We start from the raw sequence: 24840 nt of genomic DNA on the forward strand, positions 1-24840 counted from the left end.
GCATTTTTGTAATTAAACCCATCTTCTTTAGCGGTGAAAAAATTGTGAAACTCTAAGAAAAAAGGGGTGAGGCAGCCGGTTTTTCAAGAGCAATATAGTAGCAGCCGTTTTGAAGAAGAAGAGAGATGCACGCAGACTAGTGGGTTAGTCGGCTTCGTGGCAGACAGACGTCCGGTGAGTCGACGACAGAAGAGGCGGTCATCCGACGAGGTAGTGGTTTCGGCATGGGTTCGCTAGTCAATAAACGGTGGTTTCGGCATGGGTTCACCAGTCATCAGCTATTGACGAAGCGCGGGTTGGTCTATGTGTGAGTTCGCTACGGGTTTATGCGTGATGGTTCGCTAGTCAGAGGCAGGTAGTGTACTTGATTTGGGTTGTTTTTCAGCGGGTTATTCTCGGTTTCAAAGGCGACATTGTGTGTGGATCTCTCAATATCAGTGGGTATCAAATTACAGATTGGTGATTATTGTTAATTATATGTAATTGTAAATTCCTCATTGCTCATAATAAAATTGATTCAAGCTGGTCCTCAAAGTGGATGTAGACCAAACTGGTCGAACCACTATATATCTTGGTGTTCGTTTTTTATTGCTTTCAAATAATTTGTTGATTGTTTGCATTCTGTTTGGCTATCTAAGTTAGGTTCTAAACTCTCTCAAGTGGTATCAGAGCTCCATTCGATCTAAGGAGGGTGTGTGGTAGTGTGCTGGCATATTCTTTGTTCAGGATAATTTTCTTAGATTAATTTTGACAGATGGCTTCGGTGTCTACACGGTTCGAAGTTGTTAAATTTGATTGGAAAGGTGATTTCGGGTTATGGAGGAAAAAGATTAGAGCTATTTTGGTACAACAAAAGGTAACCAAAATCTTAGACGAAAATGACCTTCTGCCAATAATTACAGAAGCTGAGAAAAGGGATATGGATGAGATGGCCTATTCGACAATAATTCTGTATCTATCAGATGGAGTGATTAGGCTAGTAGATGAGGCCACTACTACAACAGAGTTATGGAAGAAATTAGAAAGTCTTTATTTGACTAAGTCCTTGCCAAATAAATTATATCTAAAAGAGAAATTTTTTGGATATAAGATGGACTCTAGTAAAGGCTTAGAAGAGAATTTGGATGAATTCCAAAAGATTATAATTGATCTCAATAACATCGGTAAGAAGATGTCGGATGAAAATCAAGCAATTATTCTTCTGAATTCATTGCCTGAATCGTATCGAGAAGTTAAGGTAACTATTAAATATGGATGGGATTCATTGTCCATGGATATAGTGTTGGATGCCTTGAGAACGAGAAACCTCGAGATTGAAAAGGAATGCAAGGATGGAGAGTTACTCATGGCCAGAGATAGAAGTGAGAAAAAGAATGGAAAAGGAAAATAGTCCAAATCTAGGTCAAAATCAAAGGGGAAAGTCTGAAACTGTTTCCTATGTCATAAAGAAAGGCACTTTAAGAAAAATTTCTCTTTGAATAAGAGCAAGGAAGCATCAAGTAGCAAGCATGCAGGGGAATCTAGTGCAGCAAATGTCACTGATGGGTATGATTCAGCAACAGGTCTTGATGGTGTCCAGTAGGGATATTCAGGATGCTTGGATTATGGATTCAAGGTGCACGTTTCACATGACTCCTAATCGGGATTTCTTGATTGACTTTCAAGAAAATGATGAGGGATCAGTTTTGCTTGGTGGTAATGATATTTGTGATGTAAAAGGAATTGAGTTAGGTCAAATTGCAACACATGATGGAATGATCATAATTCTTACTAATGTAAGGTATGTCCCCGAATTCAAACGAAATCTAATTTCTCTAGGCGAATTAGATAGAGTAGGTTATTCCTATAAATTTGAGAATGGAATTCTGAAGGTTATCAAGGGTTCTTTTGTTAAGCTGAAGGGGACCTTGAGGAATGATCTTTATGTATTGAAGGGTACTGCAGTTTCAGGTAGTGCTGCTGTTGCATCTAGGAAAGAAACAGATAAGTCTATGTTATGGCATAACAGACTAGCTCATGTGAGTAAAAGAGGTCTTCATGCTCTTTCACAACAAGGTTTGCTTGGAGGAGGTAAAGATATTGAACTCCCATTTTGTGAACATTACATAATGGGAAAGTCTACCAAAGTGAAGTTTGGGAAAGGGAAGCATTTTACCAAAGGAATTTTGGATTATGTTCATTCAGATTTGTGGGGTTCTATAAAGGTACCTTCTATGGGAGGTTCAAGATACTTCATGTCGATCATCGATGATTTTTCAAGGAAGGTGTGGATGTATCCACTGAAAAAGAAGAATGAAGCTTTTGAGAAATTTCTTGAATGGAAAACGCAGGTTTAGAACCAAACAGACAGGAAGGTAAAGTATCTGAGGACAGACAATAGTTTAGAATTTTTTAATCATAAATTTGATAAATTTTGCAAATCTGAGGGAATTACGAGGCATTTCACTGTTGCGTACACTCCACAGTAGAATGATTTAGCTGAAAGGGTTTAACAAAACAATTATGGAGCATACAAGATGTCTCTTGACAAATGCTTCATTACTCTTAAAGTTTTGGGGGGAAGCTGCCCAAACAGACTGTTATCTCATTAATAGGAGTCCGTCTTCCGCTTTAGGCCTAAAAATGCCTCAGGAGATATGGACAAGAAAAGCTCCAAGTTTGGATCATCTTAGAGTGTTTGGATGTTCAGATTATGCTCATGTTAAGGAAGGGAAGCTGAATAAGAGGGCACTGAAATGTATGTTATTGGCTATCCTCAGGGTGTTAAAGAATATAAACTTTGGTGCTTGGAAGAGGGCAGAAATAAATGTATTATCAACATAGATGTGACCTTTAATGAAGCAGAGATGCCATTTTGTGTCAAAGAGTAACAGACAGTTGATCAGGTTGAGGTAGAGTTAGAATTGACTCTAAAGCACGACCATCAGTTAGTTCAGGCAAATCCAGTGATCAGTCATAAAATTCTGATGTAGACAGCCTCAATTGCAGAGGACTTTAATTGATGAAGGAGCTTTTGGTGAAGAAAGTTCAAGTAACAATGACCTACAGAACTATCAGGTTACACGTGACAGACCTTAACAGGTGAGGCAGGCTTCTACGATGTATGGTTATGCTGATTTAGTTGCTTATGCTCTTACTTGTGCAGTTGACAGTATTGAAGTAGTGCCTCTTACTTTTGAGGAGGCAATTGTATCTGATTCGAAGGAACAATGGAAGGATGTTATGGAAGCAGAGTTGTTCTCGTTGCAAAAGAATCAGACATGGTCATTGGTTCCAAGGCCTCCTAATCAGAAACTCATTCAATCAAAATGGATTTATAAAATCAAGCCAGGTATAAGGCTAGATTGGTAGCCAAGGGCTACACTGAAAATAAGGGAGTTGACTTTCATGAGATTTTCTCTCTGGTGGTGAGGCATTCGTCCATTCGATTAATTTTATCTATTGTTGTTCACTTTGATATGTTTGTTGAACAGATGGACGTCATCATAGCTTTTCTTCATGGAGAATTGAAAGAAGTGATCTACATGGCTCAACCTAAGGGCTATGAGGTGAAAAGAAAGGTAGACATGGTTTGTCGTCTTCGCAAGTCCATTTATGGACTGAAGCAATTATCGAGACAGTGGTATATCAGGTTTGACACCTTTATTCTGAAGCAGGGGTTTCACAGGAGCTCATATGATGCCTGCGTATATTGGAAACTATCTCAGAAAGGTACATATATTTATCTACTTTTGTATGTAGATGGCATGATCCTGGTATCTAAGGATTATTCTGAAATCTGTGATCTCAAGAAACGGTTGAGTAGTGAATTTGAGATGAAAGATTTAGGTGAACTGAAAAGGAATCTAGGCATGGATGTGAAAGAAGATAGGGAAAAAGTTTTGTTAACCATTTCGCAGGAGAGTTATGTACAAAAATTGCTTGAGAAGTATAATATGTCTGGTTGTAAGGCAGTTTTGACACCCTTAGCATCTCATTTTAGGCTTTCTTCATCTCAGTGTCTTGTTACTGAATAAGAAAAGTTAGAGATGTCTAATACTCCCTATTGTAATGTTGTTGGAAGTATTATGTATTTGATGATTTGTACTAGGCCTGACTTGGGATATGCTATGAGTATGATAAGAAGGTTTATGTCAAATCCTGGGAAGGAGCGTTGAAATGCAGTTAAATGAGTGCTTCGATATTTGAAAGGTAATGCCAGTGTATCATTGTGTTTTAGCGATTATGATAAATCAGCATTTGTTAGAAGGCTTCACGGATGCAATTTACATTGCAAACCTTTACAAAAGAAGGTCACTATCAGGTCACATTTTTCGTTTGTTTGGTAATGTGGTCAGTTGGAAGGTTGCTCTACAGTCAGTTATTGCTTTGTCTACTACTAAGTTAGAGTATATTTCTGTGGGTGAAGCTATGAAAGAGGTAGTATGGTTGAAAAGGATAGTTGGTGAGTTGTTGTCGTAGGAGTTCATTCCTATCGTCCGTTGTGATAATGCAGAGTGCTATTCATCTTGCGAAGAATCTATCTCATCACGAACGATCTAAGCATATCAATGTCAAATTTCATTTTATTCGAGAAGTTGTGGCCCAGAAAGATGTTGAACTTGTCAAGGTTCATACAGTTGAGAATTTGTCAGATATGTTGACCAAGATTCTTCCAGCCCATAGGTTTAAATACCTATTAGATGGGTTGAATATTAAATCTGGATGATAGGGAGATTGAAGAATCAACTTGGCACTTAAATATTCTTGTTATGAAGGAGATTTGTAGAAAATAACAAGGAATTTAAGTGAGCTTTATTGGGTTTTTGGTGAAATTAAAGGTCCAGTGGCATTATGGTAATTATGGGAAAATGGAATTTTTGTAATTAAACCCATATTCTTCTTTAGGGCTGAAAATATCGTGAGACTCCAAGAAAAAAAAGGGTGTGGCAATCGGTTTTTCAAGAGCAATATAGTAGCAGTCGTTTTGAAGAAGAAGAGAGACGCACGCAGACCAGTGGGTAAGTCAGCTCTATGGCAGACAGATGTCCAGCGAGTCGGCGATAGAAGAGGCGGTTGTCCAGTGAGGCGGTGGTTTCGGCGTGGGTTCGTCGGTCAATAAGCGGTGGTTTCGGCTTGGGTTCGCTGGTCATCAGCAATTGATGAAGCACGAGTCGGTCTATGCGTGAGTTCGCTGTGGGTCTGTGCGTGGTGGTTCGCCGGTCAGAGGCGGGTAGTGCTCTTGATTTGGGCTGTTTTTTAGTGGGTTGTTCTCGGTTTCAGAGTCGATGTTGTGTGCAAATATCTCGATATCAGTGGGTATCAAATTATAGATTGGTGATTATTGTTAATTATCTGTAATTGTAAGTTTCTCATTGCTCGTAATAAAATTGATTCAAGCTGATTCTCAAAGTGGATGTAGACCAAACTGGTCGAACCACTATATATCTTGGTGTTCATTCTTTATTGCTTTGATTTATTTTACTGATTGTTTGCATTCTACTTGGCCATCCAAATTAGCTCTAAACTATCTCAATGATGAACCCTTTTCTTCAATGGAGGATTTAGGTCGGTAGAAGGTGTGGAACGAGTGGACGGTTCTGAGCTATTGTGCAAAAGGAGTCGTTGGGTATTCAAAGAACCGCTCATCCTTAGAATCAATGGTTGTGTTTAACCACTTTTTTCCTCTAACAATGAAAGTGTTTTAGAAGTAACGATAAACATGGTGGTTCTATTTATATTTGGTGAAGAGTATGGTCTAAGGGAGACGAGGGAGCACAACTAGTGGCATTAAACATATGATTCAGATTTTAAAAACCATTGCACTTCCCTAAGCAAAGGGTAACAATTGCATGCAGTTGTTGATCAATTTGAAAATTAAAAATAACGAAATCGATAATGATAATCATATACTAATAGTTTGGCCTTCCAACAGCTAACACATAAGGTTATCGATATAGCTCTTGCTATCGTTATCGTTATCGATGTACTAAATAAATGCAAAAATGTATTCGTAAGTTCCATTATTAGGATAATTGACGTTTATGAAGGAACTCTTATTCAAGAGTACCTACGAGCGGAAGCAGATCTTTCCAATTTATTGTGACAGAATTATCGCATATACATTCAAACATACTTTCATGATGCAAAGGGATCAAGAAATCATACCAAATGAAGATTTCTTCTTCACAGTGAATCTGAAGCCCAACCGTCACCACTCAGACAAAAGGAATCGAAGAAGACAACACCACTTAGAGCCCTCAGTATTCTTGGAGTGAGAACCCAAAGTGTGGGCTTTGTTTGGATTTGGTAAAGGGAAGGAGGAAGAGAGACCGTACACAACGATCAAGCAAATGGGAGATGCAGTCGTCTATTGCATAGACAATATGCTTGATCGTTTAGGTAAAGTATACGATCGTGTAGCAAAAGTAAGCAATTGTCTATACGATCGTGTAGAAAGAAGGGAGAATGATTGTCTAAAACGATCGTGAGGAAAAACTAAGCGATCGTCTATACGATCGTTTAGTAAATACCGAAAGCTAAACGATTGCTTAGGAAAAAGATAAACGATCGTTTAGATAAGAGCGTGCGACGGTGTAATCGGTATGCGATCGATTAGAATATCATATATGTAAGCGATTGTGCAGTTCTATCGTATAGGCACTGATTTTCTAAACGATGACATTATCTTATTCACAATATCCACGCACACCAAGATCAATATAACGTCTGCTATTTATAATGCACTCATCCATTATTTTAAACGAAGAGGTACCTTCCCATTTCCTTTATAATCGTCATCTTATCACATTCATAACTTGTAAATTAATATCAAATATTAACTACAATCTTTTTTCCTCTACTAGATATAAATCACATTTATATCCAATTTCCTCCAAATTAATGTATCTCATACATAAAGTTAATTATATCATATTTAATTAACTCGTTTAATTATATCATATATAATCAAACTCCCACTTGCCAAAAACTGACTCTCAAATTGTATCCAAGCTACCAAGGGGACCTTATGGACCTATGGCTCGAAGCTCCAATGGTACGTGAATAGCTGACTAAACTCTTTAGTCACGATATCCACCATCTGTTAACTGCTAGGCATTCTACTAAAGACCGGCAGTTGAACTCTTCTTGCCATAGATGTATTTCTATGTCCATTGGATATAACCAATCATCAGCAGGCCAATTTACCGTTTTGCCCATGTAATTACATCTTCCTCCTTAAGTACCACTGATCCCTCTAATGAACAATACAACATAGTCCTACTATGTGTGAACACCTTTCGGGCTATGAGAAGGTGCATGACGCCACATCGTTCAAGCCCTGGAATTAGCCCTTAAGAGAGCTATCTATCTACTTGGCCCTACCTCAGGGAATGAGTGAATTCCATCTTGTGTAGCTAAGTTCCCAGCTCCCAAATTAAACGAATCCTCAAAATGGTAGGTTTGAGTCGGTGTTCTGGCCACTCACACCCATGCAAATCAAAGGACTGTTCTCAATGGCAGGAGTTCTCAACTCACTCAGGATTGAGATCATGTTACCTATGGTCATCCTAGTGAAGTAAAGTCTCAATTATGAATGTTTTTATATAACGAGACGTTAACATTTCATGGTCAGGTCTTATACAAACTCTTTGTATAGGATGCCTCCGCTCGCATGTCCTCTACACGAATGATCAGGATCAGACCATCTGTGACAAGTCACAACACTTGTGACAATTCCACAAAGCGGGTCGCATCCATAGCGTTACCAGGATAAGGTTTCCCTCCTATATCCATATAATACAGACCATATTGGTTACCACTCAAGACATGATCCATTTGTATGTCACCACATACATGCTTGAGTCACATATAGATAACTAGGGATTTTATGTTTATTGGTTTGTGGTAAAATCTAAATGTGCAAAGTCAAGTAGTGAAGTAAATATCATTTATATTATACATCACAAGTGTTTATACAAAGTTGTTTACAAACTACTAGACACGAGACTTTAGGGCACAAACCCCAACAGTTTAGTCTTTTCGATGTCGTACTTCTCTAAACGAATCAAAATGATTATTTGCTTGCCATCAACGTCTTTAGAGGTTTTTAAGGTGTGGTATCAATAACAATAACTCTAACGGTAACATTATTGCTATTGATAACACTTTTTTTTAATGTCTCCTTATTTAAAATTGACATTATCGATACGAGCTTGTTTAATTTCCTTTAAGATATATATCATTTAATTTATTGTATCTTAATACATTAAAAATTCTATTATATATTTAATGAATCAAATACAATAAGTATGTTAGGGTGTGTTTGAGGCAAAAATTATTTTAAGATTATAATAACCACCTCTTGCTACAATAAATACTATTTTGTATTCTCCAATTAGCTATAGTCAACACTATTTCAAAACCCTCATTCGCGATAATATTTACTATTTGCTACAGTTTTTATTATTTTACATTCATCATTTTTTATTCAATGCTATAGTGTTTACTATTTCCTTCTCAAACAAAAATAATTTACACCTCAAACACAAACTATTATAACCCAAATTAAAATAATCTATACCCAAACACAAATTATTATAACCCAACTATAATAACCAACTCTTTGTCCCAAATGTCCCCTTAATATATCAAATATATTAAATATTAATTTTAACATTTCGTATTTTTCTTTCATCAAAGTTTATCCTTAATTATTCGTATGAGCTAAGGGGATCTCATGAATCTAGAGAATATAAGCTCTAATGATCCAAAATTAATTAACTTACTCTTTAATCAATTACTTTTCATTTATTAACTATAGATCACTCCACTATAGACTTAATATTGCATTCTTATGCACTATAGGACAAGTTGTTTCCATGAATTATATAATCATTACAAGCAAGTTGGCCCTATACTAGTTGTTTGTAATTATAGTTAGGTCAAAGGTCCATTTTAATCCTACAAATATCCATTTTAACCATATAATTACCTCTTATACCTTAAGTATTATTGATCCTCTAATAAACAAATTTGTTTATGATCCAATGATAAATCAAGTTTCTCTCAGGCTAGTAAAAAGATATGGCCCCATTAGAACTACTCATATACTTATACTTACAATATATGGGAAGAAGTGAATCCTAACTTGTGAAATTAAGTCCCCAGCTCCTTGTTGGTCAAGTCCTAAAAATAATAAGTTTATTGAATCGACTATCAGTCATTTGAATCGATGCAAATCAAAAGACGAGCCCTCACTGATTAGAGTTCATAACTCGCTCAAGATTGAGATCGAATCGCTTATGATCATCTTGTGAAATGTTTATCTTCTTGATAACAAATTTTCAAAGAGAGATTAAGTATTTAGCAGTCTAGTCTTATATAAACTCATCATATAAGATACCCTCACTCACATGTTTCCATCGATTTAGACAAGTCATTTGTAACAATTACAAAATGGGCCATATCCATAGTGTCATCAATATAGGGCATCCAACCTAATCTATATATTATAAACTTTTTAGGTTATTTCTTGAACATGATCCACCATATGTCAACCACATACTGTTCAATATTACACTTAATATCATTGATTTTTATTGTAATAGGTTTTTTTTTAAAGATAACTATAATGTGTAGTAATTTTAGGGATAATAACCAAGTGTATAGCAATATTTTTTCAAAAAAAATTGCAAATATAGCAAAGTTTATCAGTGATAGACTTGTAAGGTTTATCAGTGATAGACCACCAATGATATGGTCTATCACTATGAGAATCTATCAACGCTAAAAGTCTAACGTTGATAGATTTTGCTATATTTGTAATTTTTTAAAAAACTCTTACTATATATGCTAATATTTTGAATATGGTTGTTCTATTTGCAACTGTCTCTTTTTCTTATTACAAATGAAATAATTAAATAACTTATTAATTATGAATCTTTAGGGTACAAATCCCAACAAAAAAATGTTTATTTATTTGACAAAAGAATTGAACTTCTCACAAATCTATAGGTTCCAAAGAGGGGTAAAGTTTGGTAATTGTTGGAAATAGCACAAAAGGTTTTTCACCTTTTTCGTCCATTTGTTTAATTCCACGTCCTAGGTACTTCTCAGGTGGGATCAACACCAAGAACTAAAGTAAAACATTACACTTTTTTTTATGTCACGTTTGATTTATTTTCCTTAACATTTAGAGAAATTATTTTAAATGAAAAAACTGCTGAAAATATTTTTAAATATAACAAAATGTTACTGTCTCTCAGTGATAAACATTGATAAACATCTATTAGTGTCTATTAGTAATAGGTGATCGATTGATAGTAGTCTATAAGAGTCTATTAATAGATAATGACACTTTACTATATTTGTAAATATTTTGGTTTATTTTACTATATTTGAAATAACCTTAACAATTATTTCTTTTAATTTTCTTCCCTTATTCATGATCTATTTTATAATTTACACCAAAAATATCCACAAAGAATTTGGTTTGCACAAGTTTATATGAAAAATGGTTCTACAAAATCCTCTATGTCCACACAAATTATTTAGATACCTTATGCTTGGATTCCCTTCTCCTTAACGTTCTCACTTTTTATGTTTTAGTTTGCATTGTTGATTTTATTGTTTTTGTTTTTTCCATAGCAATAAGTCCCACGCATTTGTTTGTGTTGATGGTGAGTGAAAGAAGATTGAGAAAGATTATGGAGGAGGCTGCTAGTTGCAAAGGTTGGTTGTCGACGTTAGAATTACCTATGAGGACTTTTTACGTCAAATATATAAACTAAGTAGAATAAAATATAATGAGTTTGAACTAATAATAAGATGTGCATACAACGTTAGAGCGAATGTCTCTTCGTTTGCAATAAGAAATCAAGAAAAAATATGCTTTTTCTTGACGGGCGAAGATGTCGCCCAATAGACTCTGTTGATATAAACATACTACATGTTGTTCATGACAGTAAACGTGTGAAATACTTTCCTTCCCCTACTCATTAGGGCAAGATATACCACCACTTGTTCCATCATTTTCCTTAGTATTTGATTATCTTTCTGAATGTAACATGGTGTAAGCATTCTCATAATCTATGAAAATTTACAAGTACATTGAAATTTTTCTCAAGAAAACAATAACACAAACCCTAACTTTTCCTTCTAACTAAATCTTAAAATTAATTTCTAAAATTAAACCTGATTTTCAAACTAATAAGGGGGTGTTTGACTCACCAATATGAGTTGAGTTGGTATAATATACCGATCAATGTTTGACTTATCAACTTTAAATATTGGTAGAGTTGAGTTGGTATACCAATTCACCCCAACTCTCCATTCTTCTAATATTTTCAATGGTTTCATCTATCGGCCATTGTTGGCGAGTATAGCTGTCACACTCTAGGAACCAACTTCGGGTTTCAAAAACTACCTCCTTTGCTGACAACTTCAGGCTCCGAAAACCACCTCCGATGACAACTCTACCGACCACCTTCGCACAACCAACTCCAATGACCAATTTTGAGATTTGACAACCACCTCCGATGACAATTCCGGTGATCCAACTCTAGCAACCACCTTCACGCAACCAACTGCGACGACTAATTTCAAGCTCTGTAACCACTTCCGACAACAAACTCTGATGACCAACTTCGACAACCACTTTTGTAGACTCTGACTATTAGAGTAATCAAGCAAAAAACGAAAGCTAACATAACCATTAAACATTATAATTACATTAATTGAGTGACAAACATGCTAAAAATAAGTTTTTCAAAGAATAGGGTTTTATTTTGGATACCTTTGATGATTTCCACTTGATTCTTGCAATTTCCACGAAATTGATTTTCAACTTCTTCATACCATCAAGAGTATCTTCTCTACTAATCTCAACCTTGGATTGAGTGGTGGAACACCAATTAACAGGAGATTTAGATTAATTTGGAGGGCTTGACAGGAAAACTTTTTTTTTTTTTTTTAGCAGAAGATTTTCCAAAATTTCAATTGCATGCTCAAATCTTATTGATTTTCAAGTATTTAATCAACCTTAACATGTAAAACTAATTAAACAGTTATTTGTCATTTCAAATAGCACTAAATTGGTGGCCTTAGGTGTTAGATTATGGGAAAATCTACTATAGAAATGGATTTGGGGTAAATTCACTAAAACCAAATTTTCAATTTTAATTTAATTCAATTCTTAAATATAATTAAATTAAATGTAATAAAAATTTAATAAATATATCCATGTAACGTTTAAACGTTAATTATATCAAATATAATTATCCAAACTCTAAACTAATTTTAACATTTCAAATTCACTCAATATACTAATTCAAGGTTTAATCTTTTATGAGCTAGTAGAGCTGATCTTAGGGACTTATAGATCATGAGCTCCAATAATTTGAGATTAATTGGCTAAACTCTTTAAATCGAATTAATCAATGTTCATTAACTACCGAGACATACCACTATAGCTCAATAGTTGCACTCTCCTCACTGTAAATATATTTTTGTCCACTTGATTTAACCATAATCAGTAAGTCGATCCTTCACAGTTCATTCGTTTTTACAGTTATGTTAAAATTACCGTCTTACCCCTGTAAATACATCTTGCTCCTTAAGTCTCCACTGATCCTCTATTGAATAATTGGTTTATAGTCCAACTAATAAACCATATCCCTCTCTGTCATGAGAGGGTGTGACCTCTTTGTTCAAGACCAGGAATCAGTACTTAAGAGAACAACCTATCTATTAACCCTAAAACGGGTAGGAGTGAATTCCTTCTTGTAGGACTATGTCCCCAGCTATCTATCCGATTTTATCTCTGAAATGGGAGGCTTATTGAGCGGTGAAGTTGAACCACTCTCACCTATGCAGATCAAAGGATAATCCCAAATAAATAGGAGTTCATAGTTAGCTCAAGATTAAGATCGAGTTACGTTAGGCCATCGATTTGAAATAGTCAGTTTTAACAGTAAACAGTTGTTATAAAGAAAAGTGACTATTTCGTGTTTCGGTCTTATGCAAAACGTCTTTTATATAGGATGCCTCCACTTGCATGTCTCCACATGAATGATTTCAGAATCACATCGTTTGTATTAATATACAAAGTGGATTGCATCCATTGTGTCCCCAAGATGAGGTACTAAATCTCATCCATATACTTATAAACCTTTTTGGCTATACACTAAAACTTGATCATGTTTTATGTCTCTACATAAAGTTCAAGTATTCATACTATAGCCATCAGTTTTGTTTATTGGATTTTATAATAGAATGCAATTTCAATAACACTTTTATTGAATGAAGTCTCAATAAAAATTTTATTGCGAAAAGAGAATGGTTTAGTAAATACGAACTGCGAGTTTTAGGACATTCCCATCACTAACAATCACCTCCAGCTATAAACTTCGACAATCACCTTCATAGGCTCATCCGAATACAAACTTTGATGAAAATCACCTTCAATGACCACCTTCAAGCAAGCAACTTTAATGACCAACTCCAGGCTTTGACAACCACCTCCAACGATAAACTCCAGCAACCAACTCCAATACCACCTTCATGCGACCAAAGCTCCAACAACCACCTCTAACACACATTTTGGCGAAAATTATCTTCGATAATTAACTTCGACGACCACTTCGCGAGACCAACTCTAGGCTTCAAAAACCACCTCCGACGACCAGCTCCAATACCACCTTCATGCGACCAACTTCAAGCTCCGACAACCACCTCTGACTATAGACTCCAATGAAAATCATCTTTGATAATCAACTTCGACAACCACTTCCAACTACTGTAAGACTAGTGACTGTTAAAGTATGTTATATGATTGTTGATTATATACTAATAGTATTTTGTCTACATTAAGTACATTATTAATACGCAAAAATTTGTAAAATTTATTTTTATTTAATTGAATTCACATATGAAACAAGTGATAAGTGTTAAGAATATTTGAAAAAGTATGTATGTAGTTGAAATGTATGTAACGTATAACAAAAAAAAAACCATAAAATTGAGATTTTTTTCCTGAAACATTTTCTAGCAAGAATTAGTGAAAAATGAAGATTTGTTCTCTGATAATCCTCCAAATTTAGAGGATTGTTTGGAGATTAGCAAATTTAGAGAAGAAGAAATTTCAATTGATTCCAACCAAGATGAAGATTTCATGAACATGGAGATGAAAATGTAACAATTTGGAATTTTGATGGACTAAAGATATTTTGTTTTGGACTCGATATCAATTTTGATTTCATTTGAGAATAAATGACATTAGGACAACCTAATAAAACAATTGGACTAGAAATGGAAAACTTTTCTAGTACTTGAGTAGTACCCATCATAGTTCTCTTGTTCAAACTATAAATATGTCTTCATTAATATTTTGTGGACTCCACATTAATGTTAGTGGGTCCCATTTTATTTTTAAAAGTGTGTTGATGTGGCACATAATAAGTAGAAATAATATGGTACTGTTTATTTGTTCACCTTATAAAATTTTTTAAATCCGCGTCAATCAGTCTCACTCTATTTTTAAAGTCCATTAACGTGTCCCACCATATATTGAGGTAATATAAAAAACTTCATACTATTGTAGTATATGAAATTTTTTCGTACTTTTATAGTACTTACAAAAATGAAAAATTCTTCTAACTAGAAAAATCCTAAAAATATTTACACTTTATAGCAAAAAGTTCTAAAAATGCTTTGTACTAGGGGTATTCAAAAAACTCGATGACCCGAAAAAACTGATCAACCCAACCCAACTTGGGTTCAAATAAATGAAAATTTTATGGGTTGGGTTGGTTCATAGGTTCACTTAATATAACTCAAATCAACCCGAGTTTATTATTAACTTTAAAATATATTTTTTTATTACATATAATACATTATTTATACATGTATTGATTTTAATTTTATTTAATTCAAATATTTTTTTAATAATTTATTATTCAACAACAGTTTCTTTGCACTTTAGAAAGAAAATATTAACTATATAAATTGAAATTGAATTGTTAATTTTAATTCAATATATGAAAATTATTAAATAAGATTTTTACAAATTTACGTTGTTCTTCTTTTTAGAATTTTTTTTTTTTGAATAAATGACCCGATTAATCAAACCAACCCAATCCAAATATTTCATGGTTGGGTTGGGTTGAGTTCATTTTTTAATAAGGGTTGTTTTGGTTGAAAAAATTTACAACCCAAATAATTGGGTACAAAGTCTTTCAACCCAACCCAACCTATGAACACCTATTTTATACTTTTAAAAATTTTTGGTATAAAGTGTAAATATTTTTAAATATTTTTTTATATTTAAAAAGACCCCTAAAAATTCCGAGTTAATTAGAAAAAGAAAAAAGTAATATGTAAAAATGTAGAAAACTCTCGTGGAGAGGAAATTAGGTGTAAATTCAGTGGAAATGCAAATGAGTTTAATGAAGCGAGAAGGTTTTTTTAGATACACACATCCCTAAACCCTGCTTGCGTCCCCTACACTCTTCTCCTTTCTTGACCAAATCCCACTCCCATAAACCCCTCTTCTCCCAACCCCAATCTCAGATTCTTCGACCCTTTAATCCCCTTCAATCCCCTCTCCGATCACCAATGGAGGTCTTGCGGCGGAGCTCTGCCGACGACGACAAGCCCTGGCCGCCGGGCTTCCGCTTCCACCCCACTGATGAGGAGCTTGTACTTTACTATTTGAAGAGGAAGATCTGTGGCCGAAAAATCAAGCTCGACGTCGTCGGCGATATCGACGTCTACAAATGGGACCCCGAGGAATTGCCTGGTATCCACCTCTTTTCTTTTCCGATTCCGTTTTTAAATTGACGTTGTGTTTCCGACGGATTGTTTTTCCATTTGGTTGAGTGATCGACTTTAATTTGGAATTTGTTCATTTGGGTAATTTGTATCTTGCATTTCTAGTGCTTCCTTGTGAAATTTATTCGATTGGTTGGTCTATGGTTATGTGCAGACGCAGATTCTTGTCCTTTGATACGTTTGGACATGATGCTTTAATCTCTGATTTTTAGTTTGGATTTTTCCTGTTTATCTTGGAGCTGGAAGTGATATGGTGTTCGTGTTTGTTTAAATCTTTTTATGTGATTTCTTGATTTGATTAAATGGAACCGACCTCTTGCCTGAGTTGTTCACTATTTTCGAATTTTGTTAATGTTGTATGAAAGTCTTTGTTGGGATGGTAATTATATCTGGTTTCTCATTCCTGCAACTGGTTTCAGTTAGATACAATTGATAATTTGTTGGATTATGTTTATAGTTTGAGCTTATTTTTAATATGGTGGTTATTATAATGAAGGTGGAAACTATGTGTTATACTGCTATGTCATTTTTTTATTGTTTATTTCAGCGTTTTCAGGCAAAGTTAAATCCTTATTTTTCCGCATAGGTTCTAACTATTGAATGCAATGCAGGGCTTTCTAAGCTGAAAACTGGTGATAGACAATGGTTTTTTTTCAGTCCAAGAGATGGGAAGTACCTAAATGGGGCAAAATCAAATAGGGCAACCAGACATGGGTATTGGAAAGTTACTGGCAAGGATCGTACTGTGGCATGTAATTCTCGCAATGTTGGAGTCAAGAAGACATTGGTTTTCTATAGAGGTCGCGCCCCTAAGGGTGAGCGTACCGACTGGGTGATGCATGAATACACTATGGACGAGGAGGAGCTGAGCAGATGTACAAATGTACAGGTTAGCATGTTCTCACATTCATAGTTTTTTCCTCTTCGGTCGGTGCCATTAGTCTTTCCTTGTATATCTATTGATTGCTAAATTCTTCTATTCTTTGTTTCAGAGTTATTATGCTGTTTATAAGGTCTACAAAAAAAGTGGACCTGGTCCGAAAAATGGTGAGCAATACGGAGCACCATTTAAAGAAGAAGACTGGGTTGATGGCGAATTCTGTGATTTTAATAACTCTGATGATCAAGAGATACCTGCTGAGAAACCTGATATGGATGCCACTGTCATTGAGAGAGAGACTTGCCAAGCTACACATTTTTCATTGGATAATCTTGATATGTGGATGAAACAAATTTCTGATGAGGCCCTATTCGAGTTTCCAAAAGCTGGTCCTTGTGACAACTCCTTATCCCTGGTTAGTTGTTTTAAATGCTACCTTTTATATGCTGTTGAAAATACAGTAGTGCAATTGTTAATATATGTTTAATAATTCTTAAGAAGAATGTTTTGTTTTAAATTATAAGTTTAGTCCCTTAACTTTTAGGGTTGTGTCTAATAGGTTTCCAAACATTAAAAAGTGTCTAATAGGTCTTTGAACTTTCAATTATTTGTCCAATTGGTCCCTACCATTAATGCCATCAAACTACATTAATTAAGGGCGTATATTGGACACACTACATGTAAGATTTTGTCGAATGACGATTGCCACATGGGATAAGCTTATATGAGTCTATAATTGCCGTGGTTTAAAACTGGGGCAGGTTTAGTGTGGCCTTTATGGCATTCTTTTCTGCCAAACAGGTTAAGGCAATTGGGGATGGATTGGGGTAAAATTTCAGAACATGAAGGAGAACGTAAGTACCTATTTTGTTTTGTCGCGAATCAATTAAACTGCTGAGGAGAAGCAAAAGTGAGATTTAATGACAACCATTAGAGAACCAAAATTAACTGAAACATAAATGGGAAAATCAAAGTGAAAGTGGAAACAAAGGGAATTGAAGCAGAAAGGAAGGAAGTAGAGAAGCACGAACACAATCACGAACAGCGATTTGTAATTATTCTGAGTTTCTATTAAATATTTCTAAAACTAGGCTTGATATACACCAATTTCAGAAAGACCTTTAAAAAGAATGTTCGCACATAGACAAAAAGATGGAGTGATTGAGTTTTTTTTTTCTTTATCTTCTTCCTTTCCAATGCCTTCTTCTTTCCTTTCTCATAGATGTTGATACCACTCCTCGGAACACTTTTCCCCTTCAAGGAAAATGGAGGCAAAACAGTTCTGGAATTTCAATCATTCTGGGATTCATAAAAATATAGGCGATTGAAATCCAAAATTTTGACTTCTCATCACTCCCAATTTTCCATAAAACCATTCTGGGATTTCAATCGTTCTGAGATTTGAATCATTACTTCAACCTTCTTCGCATGTTCTGAAAATTGCCCTAGACTGGATTTTCTTAACATGTTTGGCAAACAATTAACCTAAAACCCACCCCAATTGTTGATCCATTTTATCCAATGCAGCAATTATAATCTTTACATTGTTCGGTTGTGTGCCACATAAGCACTTCAACGGAGTTTTTAGACACAACTTTGAAATTTTAGGGACTAAACTTGTAATTTAACCACCATCTTTTATGTAATACACCCCAGTGGAATATATAATGAGATATTAACTTCTAGTTTCTTTTTTATTTCTTGATAGGGTGGTTGTCAAGAAGATCCTGTGAGTACCATTGATCTACATTCACAAGAGCATATCCTTCCTAGATCAGTTGAAGTGTCTAATTCCAAGCAGCAGCCAAGTATTGCGCCTGAAAGTGACTTCATCAACTCAGATATCTCTGAACTGCATCCATTCCAGAATCATGAGGCCAAATCTGCTCCGAAAGTTTCTCAACTAACTAGTTTTCTATTTGAGGACGATTTTCTGGAATTAGATGATCTTGGTGGTCCTGAATTTAATCTATCAAATACTGAAAAACCATCTGGATCTGGGAACTTGCAGTCTGAAGAGTTAAACGGTCTCTACGACCTTGATCAATTCCATGATGCAGCCATGTTCCTTAATGATTTGGGTTCTTTTGAGTTTGGAAACTATTCAGATTTATATGAGAATGAAAATGCGAATAATCTGGCAAACCCCATGGATGGTCAGTTTCAATCCAATCCCAATGGTGCAAACGCCAGCCAGATCTACAATCAAATGCCTAAGCCTGATTCAGCCTTAAATGGCTTAGCTTTATCAGAATTGCAACGAACTTCAGGTATATAGTGGAATTTTCTCTCATGGAAAACGATACATTTTCCAGTGTTGGGAAGCAATTCTATAAATCTAATGGCATGAAATAGTTGCTAATATAGTAGTTTATGGATATATATAGGTGTGTTGTGTGACTCTTCAAATTTTGTGGCCGAAACAAATCAAAATGAAGTAGGGGAGGACAGCTCTGCTAGTCGTGTCTCTTCTGCTCTCTGGGCCTTTGTTGAATCTATACCTACTACCCCTGCATCAGCTGCAGAAAATGGTCTGGTTAACCCATCATTTGATCGAATATCGAGCTTGAGTAAGTGGAGAATAAGTATGAAAAGCACGACGGTTTCTGCAATTGATTCTTCATCTCTTATGAGTAGGAGAACTGGCAGGACCAGAAAGGGTAGGCTCTTTCTCTTCTCTGTTGTAGGAGCATTATTTGCCATCTTATGGGTATTTTTAGGAGCTGTTAGACTGTGGCAAAGATGCATATCCTTATGAATCTGGAAATGACCAATTTTCAACTTTGTAAAAAAGAAAATGAAAAAAAAATGAAAAAAGTTGACAAAAATTTTAAAAAGATAAAAATTAAATTGTAAAATGTGAATATTAATATCTTTGAGTAATTTTTGGATGTAAAGAGTATATTTTTTTAAGTGGTGGTACAAGTTTATAATGCAAGTTACTATTAACAACGATTCTTGGGTTTTGAGTTTTTATTCATTGGTAGCCATTTTTGTTGCTTTATTATTTTTATTATTATTTTCTTTTCCTCTACTTCGATTGGGGATAAAATGTTTTCATAATTTGTCAGTTTTGTTCATTTTATGTTTAAAAAATAAAACATTTGGTGAATGATATTGACAGTAAGATTGATGTATTAGTATGCACTGGCTTGATCCTAATAAAGCTAGGAGTTATTAGATCCGTTTTTATTTTTTTATGGATAGAAATAATAAATTAAAGAGCAAAATACATTTTTGGTCCTCTAGATTTGAAGTTGATGTCTGTTTGTCCTGATGTTTTAAAAGATATATTTTAGTCTCTCAGATTTATAAAATGATTCGAAATGGTCTTTTGACTTCACTTTTAAACTAATGAAATGTTGATTTGGAATGGTCTCTGACTTGACTTTTAAACTAATGGAATGTTGATTGGACCGTTAAGTGTTGACATGGATACTAATTGTATTTATGACTTGTTAATAATTAATTTTTTATTAATGAATTACTTGGTAAATCATTTAAAACAATGAATTAAAAGAAATATTAAATCATTCAGCCCTAAACTCCTCAATTTCTTCTGTCGTCAACAAATAGTTTCTAACCATCAATGCCCACTGAGTGTTCTAACTCTGAAAATCTGTCATCTTTATGTGTGTTTCTTGCCCCAAAAAAAAAAAAAGGCCTTCTTGAACATTACATGTGAAAAATGCCACTTTTTACCTGGTTTTTTCGAGTGCTTTTAAGTTCTTTTTGAAACATCTTTATTTAAGTTTCGTTTGGTAACCATTTTTTTTTTTTTTTTTTTTTTTTTGTTTTTGAAAGTTAAACCTATGGACATTATTTCTATTCTTTATTATCTACTTTTCACTAATAGTTTAAAAAACCAAACCAAAATTTGAAAACTAGAAAAAGTAGCTTTCAAAAAGTTATTTTTGTTTTTGAAAATTTGTTAAAAATTCAATCATTATACTTAGAAGGATGCAAATCATGATAAGAAATGTAAATGAAACAAAGTCTTAATTTTCTGCTAAATGTAAATCGAGAAACTATAATTTCATTTGGAACTACATAATCTTGGATAGCGTTTTCATCCAGGATTCAATACACTAGGTTTAGTTTTTCCTTTTGTGAACTTGAAAAAACTGCAAGGAAAAGGAAATGTAACTTTTCCCTTCTTTTCCATTGGTATTGCTGTTAACTTCTAATAAATTTAGAGCAATTCATGTTTGAATGGGTTGAACAGAATTAAATGGGATAGATGGCCCAAACTAAAAGGCATAAATGAAAAATGGATACCATTTTGAAAAGCAATTAAATTTGGCCTTCTGTTTATGTCATCATTGTGTAAAATTACCACTTTAACCCTAATGCATTATTCTTCTATTTTCTTCATTTTGCATCTTTTTTTTTTCTTTTTTCAAGTAAACTTTTGAATCGAGCATAGAGCATACAACATAGAGCCTAGAATATCGAGGATCGAGTAGCATGTAGCTAGTATAAGATAGAGCATAAAGTGTAATGCATAAAGTATGAAGCATCAAATATCGAGGATTGAATAACATGTAGTTAGTATATAGCATAGATTATATAACATAAAGCATATAACGTAAAGCATCAAGCATTGAGCATCAAGTATTGAGGATCAAGTATCGAAGATCGAGGATCAAGTATCGAGTATTAAGTATCAAGTATCAAGAAAACTTATAAATTACAGTGTGTGGATGAGTTTTAGGGTCGAATGAGTAAATTCACAAGATGTTGACATAAGCAAAAGACCACTTTTCATTCAATTTAAAAAAGATACCAATTTTTCCTTAAATCCCCCAAAAAAAGCCATCCATACAAAAAACCCGTTGAACAGGGCCATAGACATTTTAGATTTAATCAAAATGTTTGTTGTAAATTGATGCAGTAGCTTGAATTCAACATTGAGTTGGAGCTCTACAAAAGGATTATGAGAAAAAGTTGAAAGAATTTTGGGCGCACACCAAAGTTACAGTTTAGGTGGTGCATCCAGTTTTAGCTACAATGTTGGTAGGTTGCAGTAGACTTCAATAATGGCTGGTTGCAAAGGCCGGAAGATATCACTACGACGACAATGCACAACCAGCTGCGACGATAAGACGAGAAGAAACTCTTTTGTCGACGGTAGAAGAAACCGGAGAGTTTTAGGGATGAATAATTCAATAATTTTTTTAAATGATTTTCCAAAGTATTCAAAAGTAATTAACACATCATCAAATACAATTAGCGTCTGTCACCACTTAATGATCTAATCAACATTTCGTTAGTTTAAAGTTAAGTTGAGATTCATTTAGAATTATTTTGCAAACTTGAGGAGGAACTAAAATGTATTTTTTAAAACTTTTGGGACCAAATAGACATAACTCGAAAAGTAAGGGATCAAAAGTGCATTTTGTACTAAATTAGAAAAATAGTTAACCGTGATTTTTAATAATGATATGAAAATACATCATTTCACTTTTAGCTCGCTCTAATTGTTAAAAATATTTTCAAGTATATGAAAATATCACTGTCTATCACTGATAGATCATGATAGAGATCTATCACTGACATTAATAAATGTCTATCGTGATCTGTCACTAATAGATAATGACATTTTACTATCTTTATAAGTAAATTAACTCATTTTTCTTTATTTGAAAATAACCTCTAGATTTACCTAAAAAATAGATCTAAAGAATTGGCTGCCAACAAATAATGTAAACAGATGTGCAAAATTAAACTTATTTACGATTAATACTAGTGTTAAGTAGGAATTAATATAAACTGAAGAAATTGATGATTAGAATTACCATGAACTGAAGAAATTAATCACCATGATGTTGAAATGATTTTTCTTGATCATTAGATTACATGATCAATCATCATGAAATAATGATTTATATACTTTTTGTATTATAGGCACTAAAATTTATGTTTGTCAACCGTTTTAAAATGATTAAGATGACTCTCAAAATATTTAACCATTTAAAATCAATTTTAATTGTATGAAAAATGAATTTCAAAATTTTCATCCTTAAATTATTAGAAGAGAATGTTGAATTTTGAATCAAAAATAATTTGAACTATTTTAAAGTCTCCCAAATATGCACTAAATTTTGATTGATTAAAACTAGTGTAAACATGCCACCATATTCATTACCAAACGAAAAAAAGTACTATCATAATATTGTTGCATGTATTTTCAAATGCCACCATATCTTACAAATTTCCTTGACATCCAAATGTTATAAGGTTAGACAGATTATCTTATGAGATTAGTCGAGGTACATTTAAACTGGCATGAACACTTATGAATATTTAAAAAAAGAAAAAAAGAAAATTTTAAGTAACTAGTGTGCATAAGTGTACCACTTTTGTTTGGTACAATACGAAACTTGACTGATGAACAACAGATTCAAAAACCAATTGAAGAGAAACACTTCATTTAAAGATTAAAAAAAGGAAACATAATTCCGATTTAAGTGTAAAACTCCAATATTGTTAAGAAACCATTGAGGGTTGTATCTAAAAACCTCTCCAATAAACAAAGCTAACAAGAACTAAAACTCACGAAAATTCCAAAACCAGTTTGAAATCAACCAACTCAAAGAAAGTAAGAATCGAATTACCTTCATGTGCACGTATCTCGAACAAGAAAGATCGCAAGATTGATCATGTCAAACTTGAATGATTTGAATTTTCGGAAAAAAAAAATGATTTGAAGTATGCACAATTCTATTAGAAAGAAAGAAACATAATTCTATGCTAAAACAAAAAGCTCTTTTTACTACATTGTCAAATCTTACGTTACACAAGAATTGACTTGGCTACAGATGACCTTAGTGTCCCTGGAGAGCAACTGTAGTTATGAAGCCTTTACCTTCACACGAAGTTTCCTTCGCTAAAATAACACAACCACATTCAATTTGTACAAAGATGAAACGTGAAACGTAAAGAGATTATAATACATTCAAAATGTATATTTTTCCACATCGCAAACATCATAAATATAAACCGCTCTTTCTTATGTTGAAATTGAACTCATGAATATATGAAAACGCCAAACGATATTTAAAACCATGACAAGTAGAGAAAGGCTGTAGAAAATTATTAACTTTCCCAAAAAGATTAGCAAAAATAACAGAAATTGAATTTGTACAAAGACGAAACGTGAAGAGAAACGCAGTCAAAATGATTTTCAATTCCTAAATCTTCCCCATATCAGTCCGACATAAACACAAACCATACTCTCCATTAACCAACCAACACGATGTGATATTTCAAATACTTGCCAAATCAATATTTCATCACAGCAACTTGTGATGAAAGGTAAAAGTAAATAAACTAGGCACTTAGGTATCATTAATCCTGGAATTCCATGTCATATATAAAGTCATGAGCCAAAACTAAATAAAGGGGTAAATTTTCCAGTTTAGTATGAATGAAGACATTTTGGACATTATATGTTTTGAATATTAGATTACATTTTCTATCCCATCCAATTCAAATAGCTACTCAGCTCCACAACCTTCTAAGGGTTCTTGCAGTAACACGGGAAACCAAACGTCTTGCAACCTCTACTGGTAGGTTAAGTATTTGTTGCTGTGATTCTGGGGGGAGCTACCATTATGAAATGCATCAAAAAGAGATCGGTAAACATTAAATGATAGACGATTCAAATAAAAAGAAAAACGAAAAGGTACTTAAGTATTGATTGATTTCGGTTTTCATTTGGTTCTCCTAAGTTTCAAAATATTACACTTTTATCTTGAGTTTTGAGTTTAGTTTCCACTTGGTCTAATAGAGTATGAAATGTTACATTTTTAACCTTTGAGTTTTGGGTTTAGATTTTTTGATCCAGAAGCTTCAAAAGTTTACAACCATATCTTCACATTTTTAGTCATTTGTGTTCATTTTCTATTAACCAATTTAAAGCAATTTAAATTAAATTTGTTTTCAAATTAGTTTTCATTAATTTTTTTGTCTCTATTCAAATTAATTGAAAAAGTCACATCATAATTATTTTAAATTATTTAACCAGAAGCTAATGCCAAGGACCAAAAGTGAACATTAGTAACTCGAGGGTAAAAATGTAGAATATATAAATTTGGAGACCAAATGGAAATTAAACTCAAAATTTAAGGATAAAAATGTATAATTTA

General features: G+C 33.8%; 2 protein-coding genes across 2 annotated transcripts in view; one reads left to right on the top strand and one right to left on the bottom strand.

The window, feature by feature from the left end:
- The first annotated feature begins 15414 nt into the window (after positions 1-15414).
- On the top strand, positions 15415-19645 carry LOC120084413 (NAC domain-containing protein 17-like). Its single transcript, XM_039040187.2, has 5 exons — positions 15415-15778; positions 16422-16699; positions 16803-17105; positions 18399-18960; positions 19078-19645. The coding sequence occupies exons 1-5, from the start codon at positions 15595-15597 to the stop codon at positions 19446-19448; spliced, it is 1698 nt and encodes a 565-aa protein (XP_038896115.1). The 5' UTR covers positions 15415-15594; the 3' UTR covers positions 19449-19645.
- A 4369-nt stretch (positions 19646-24014) lies between these two features.
- LOC120086902 (Protein kinase superfamily protein) overlaps positions 24015-24840 on the bottom strand; it is a 30613-nt gene continuing 29787 nt past the window's right edge. The window contains exon 21 of the mRNA XM_039043714.2: positions 24015-24298. Within this exon, the coding sequence (XP_038899642.2) occupies positions 24194-24298 (105 nt within the window). The 3' untranslated portion in view covers positions 24015-24193. The remainder of the gene's footprint in view (positions 24299-24840) is intronic.

Source organism: Benincasa hispida, chromosome 9 (assembly GCF_027475165.1).
Source record: "Benincasa hispida cultivar pf3 chromosome 9, pf3_genome.v1.1, whole genome shotgun sequence".
In the NCBI taxonomy this organism is placed as follows: Eukaryota; Viridiplantae; Streptophyta; class Magnoliopsida; order Cucurbitales; family Cucurbitaceae; genus Benincasa; species Benincasa hispida.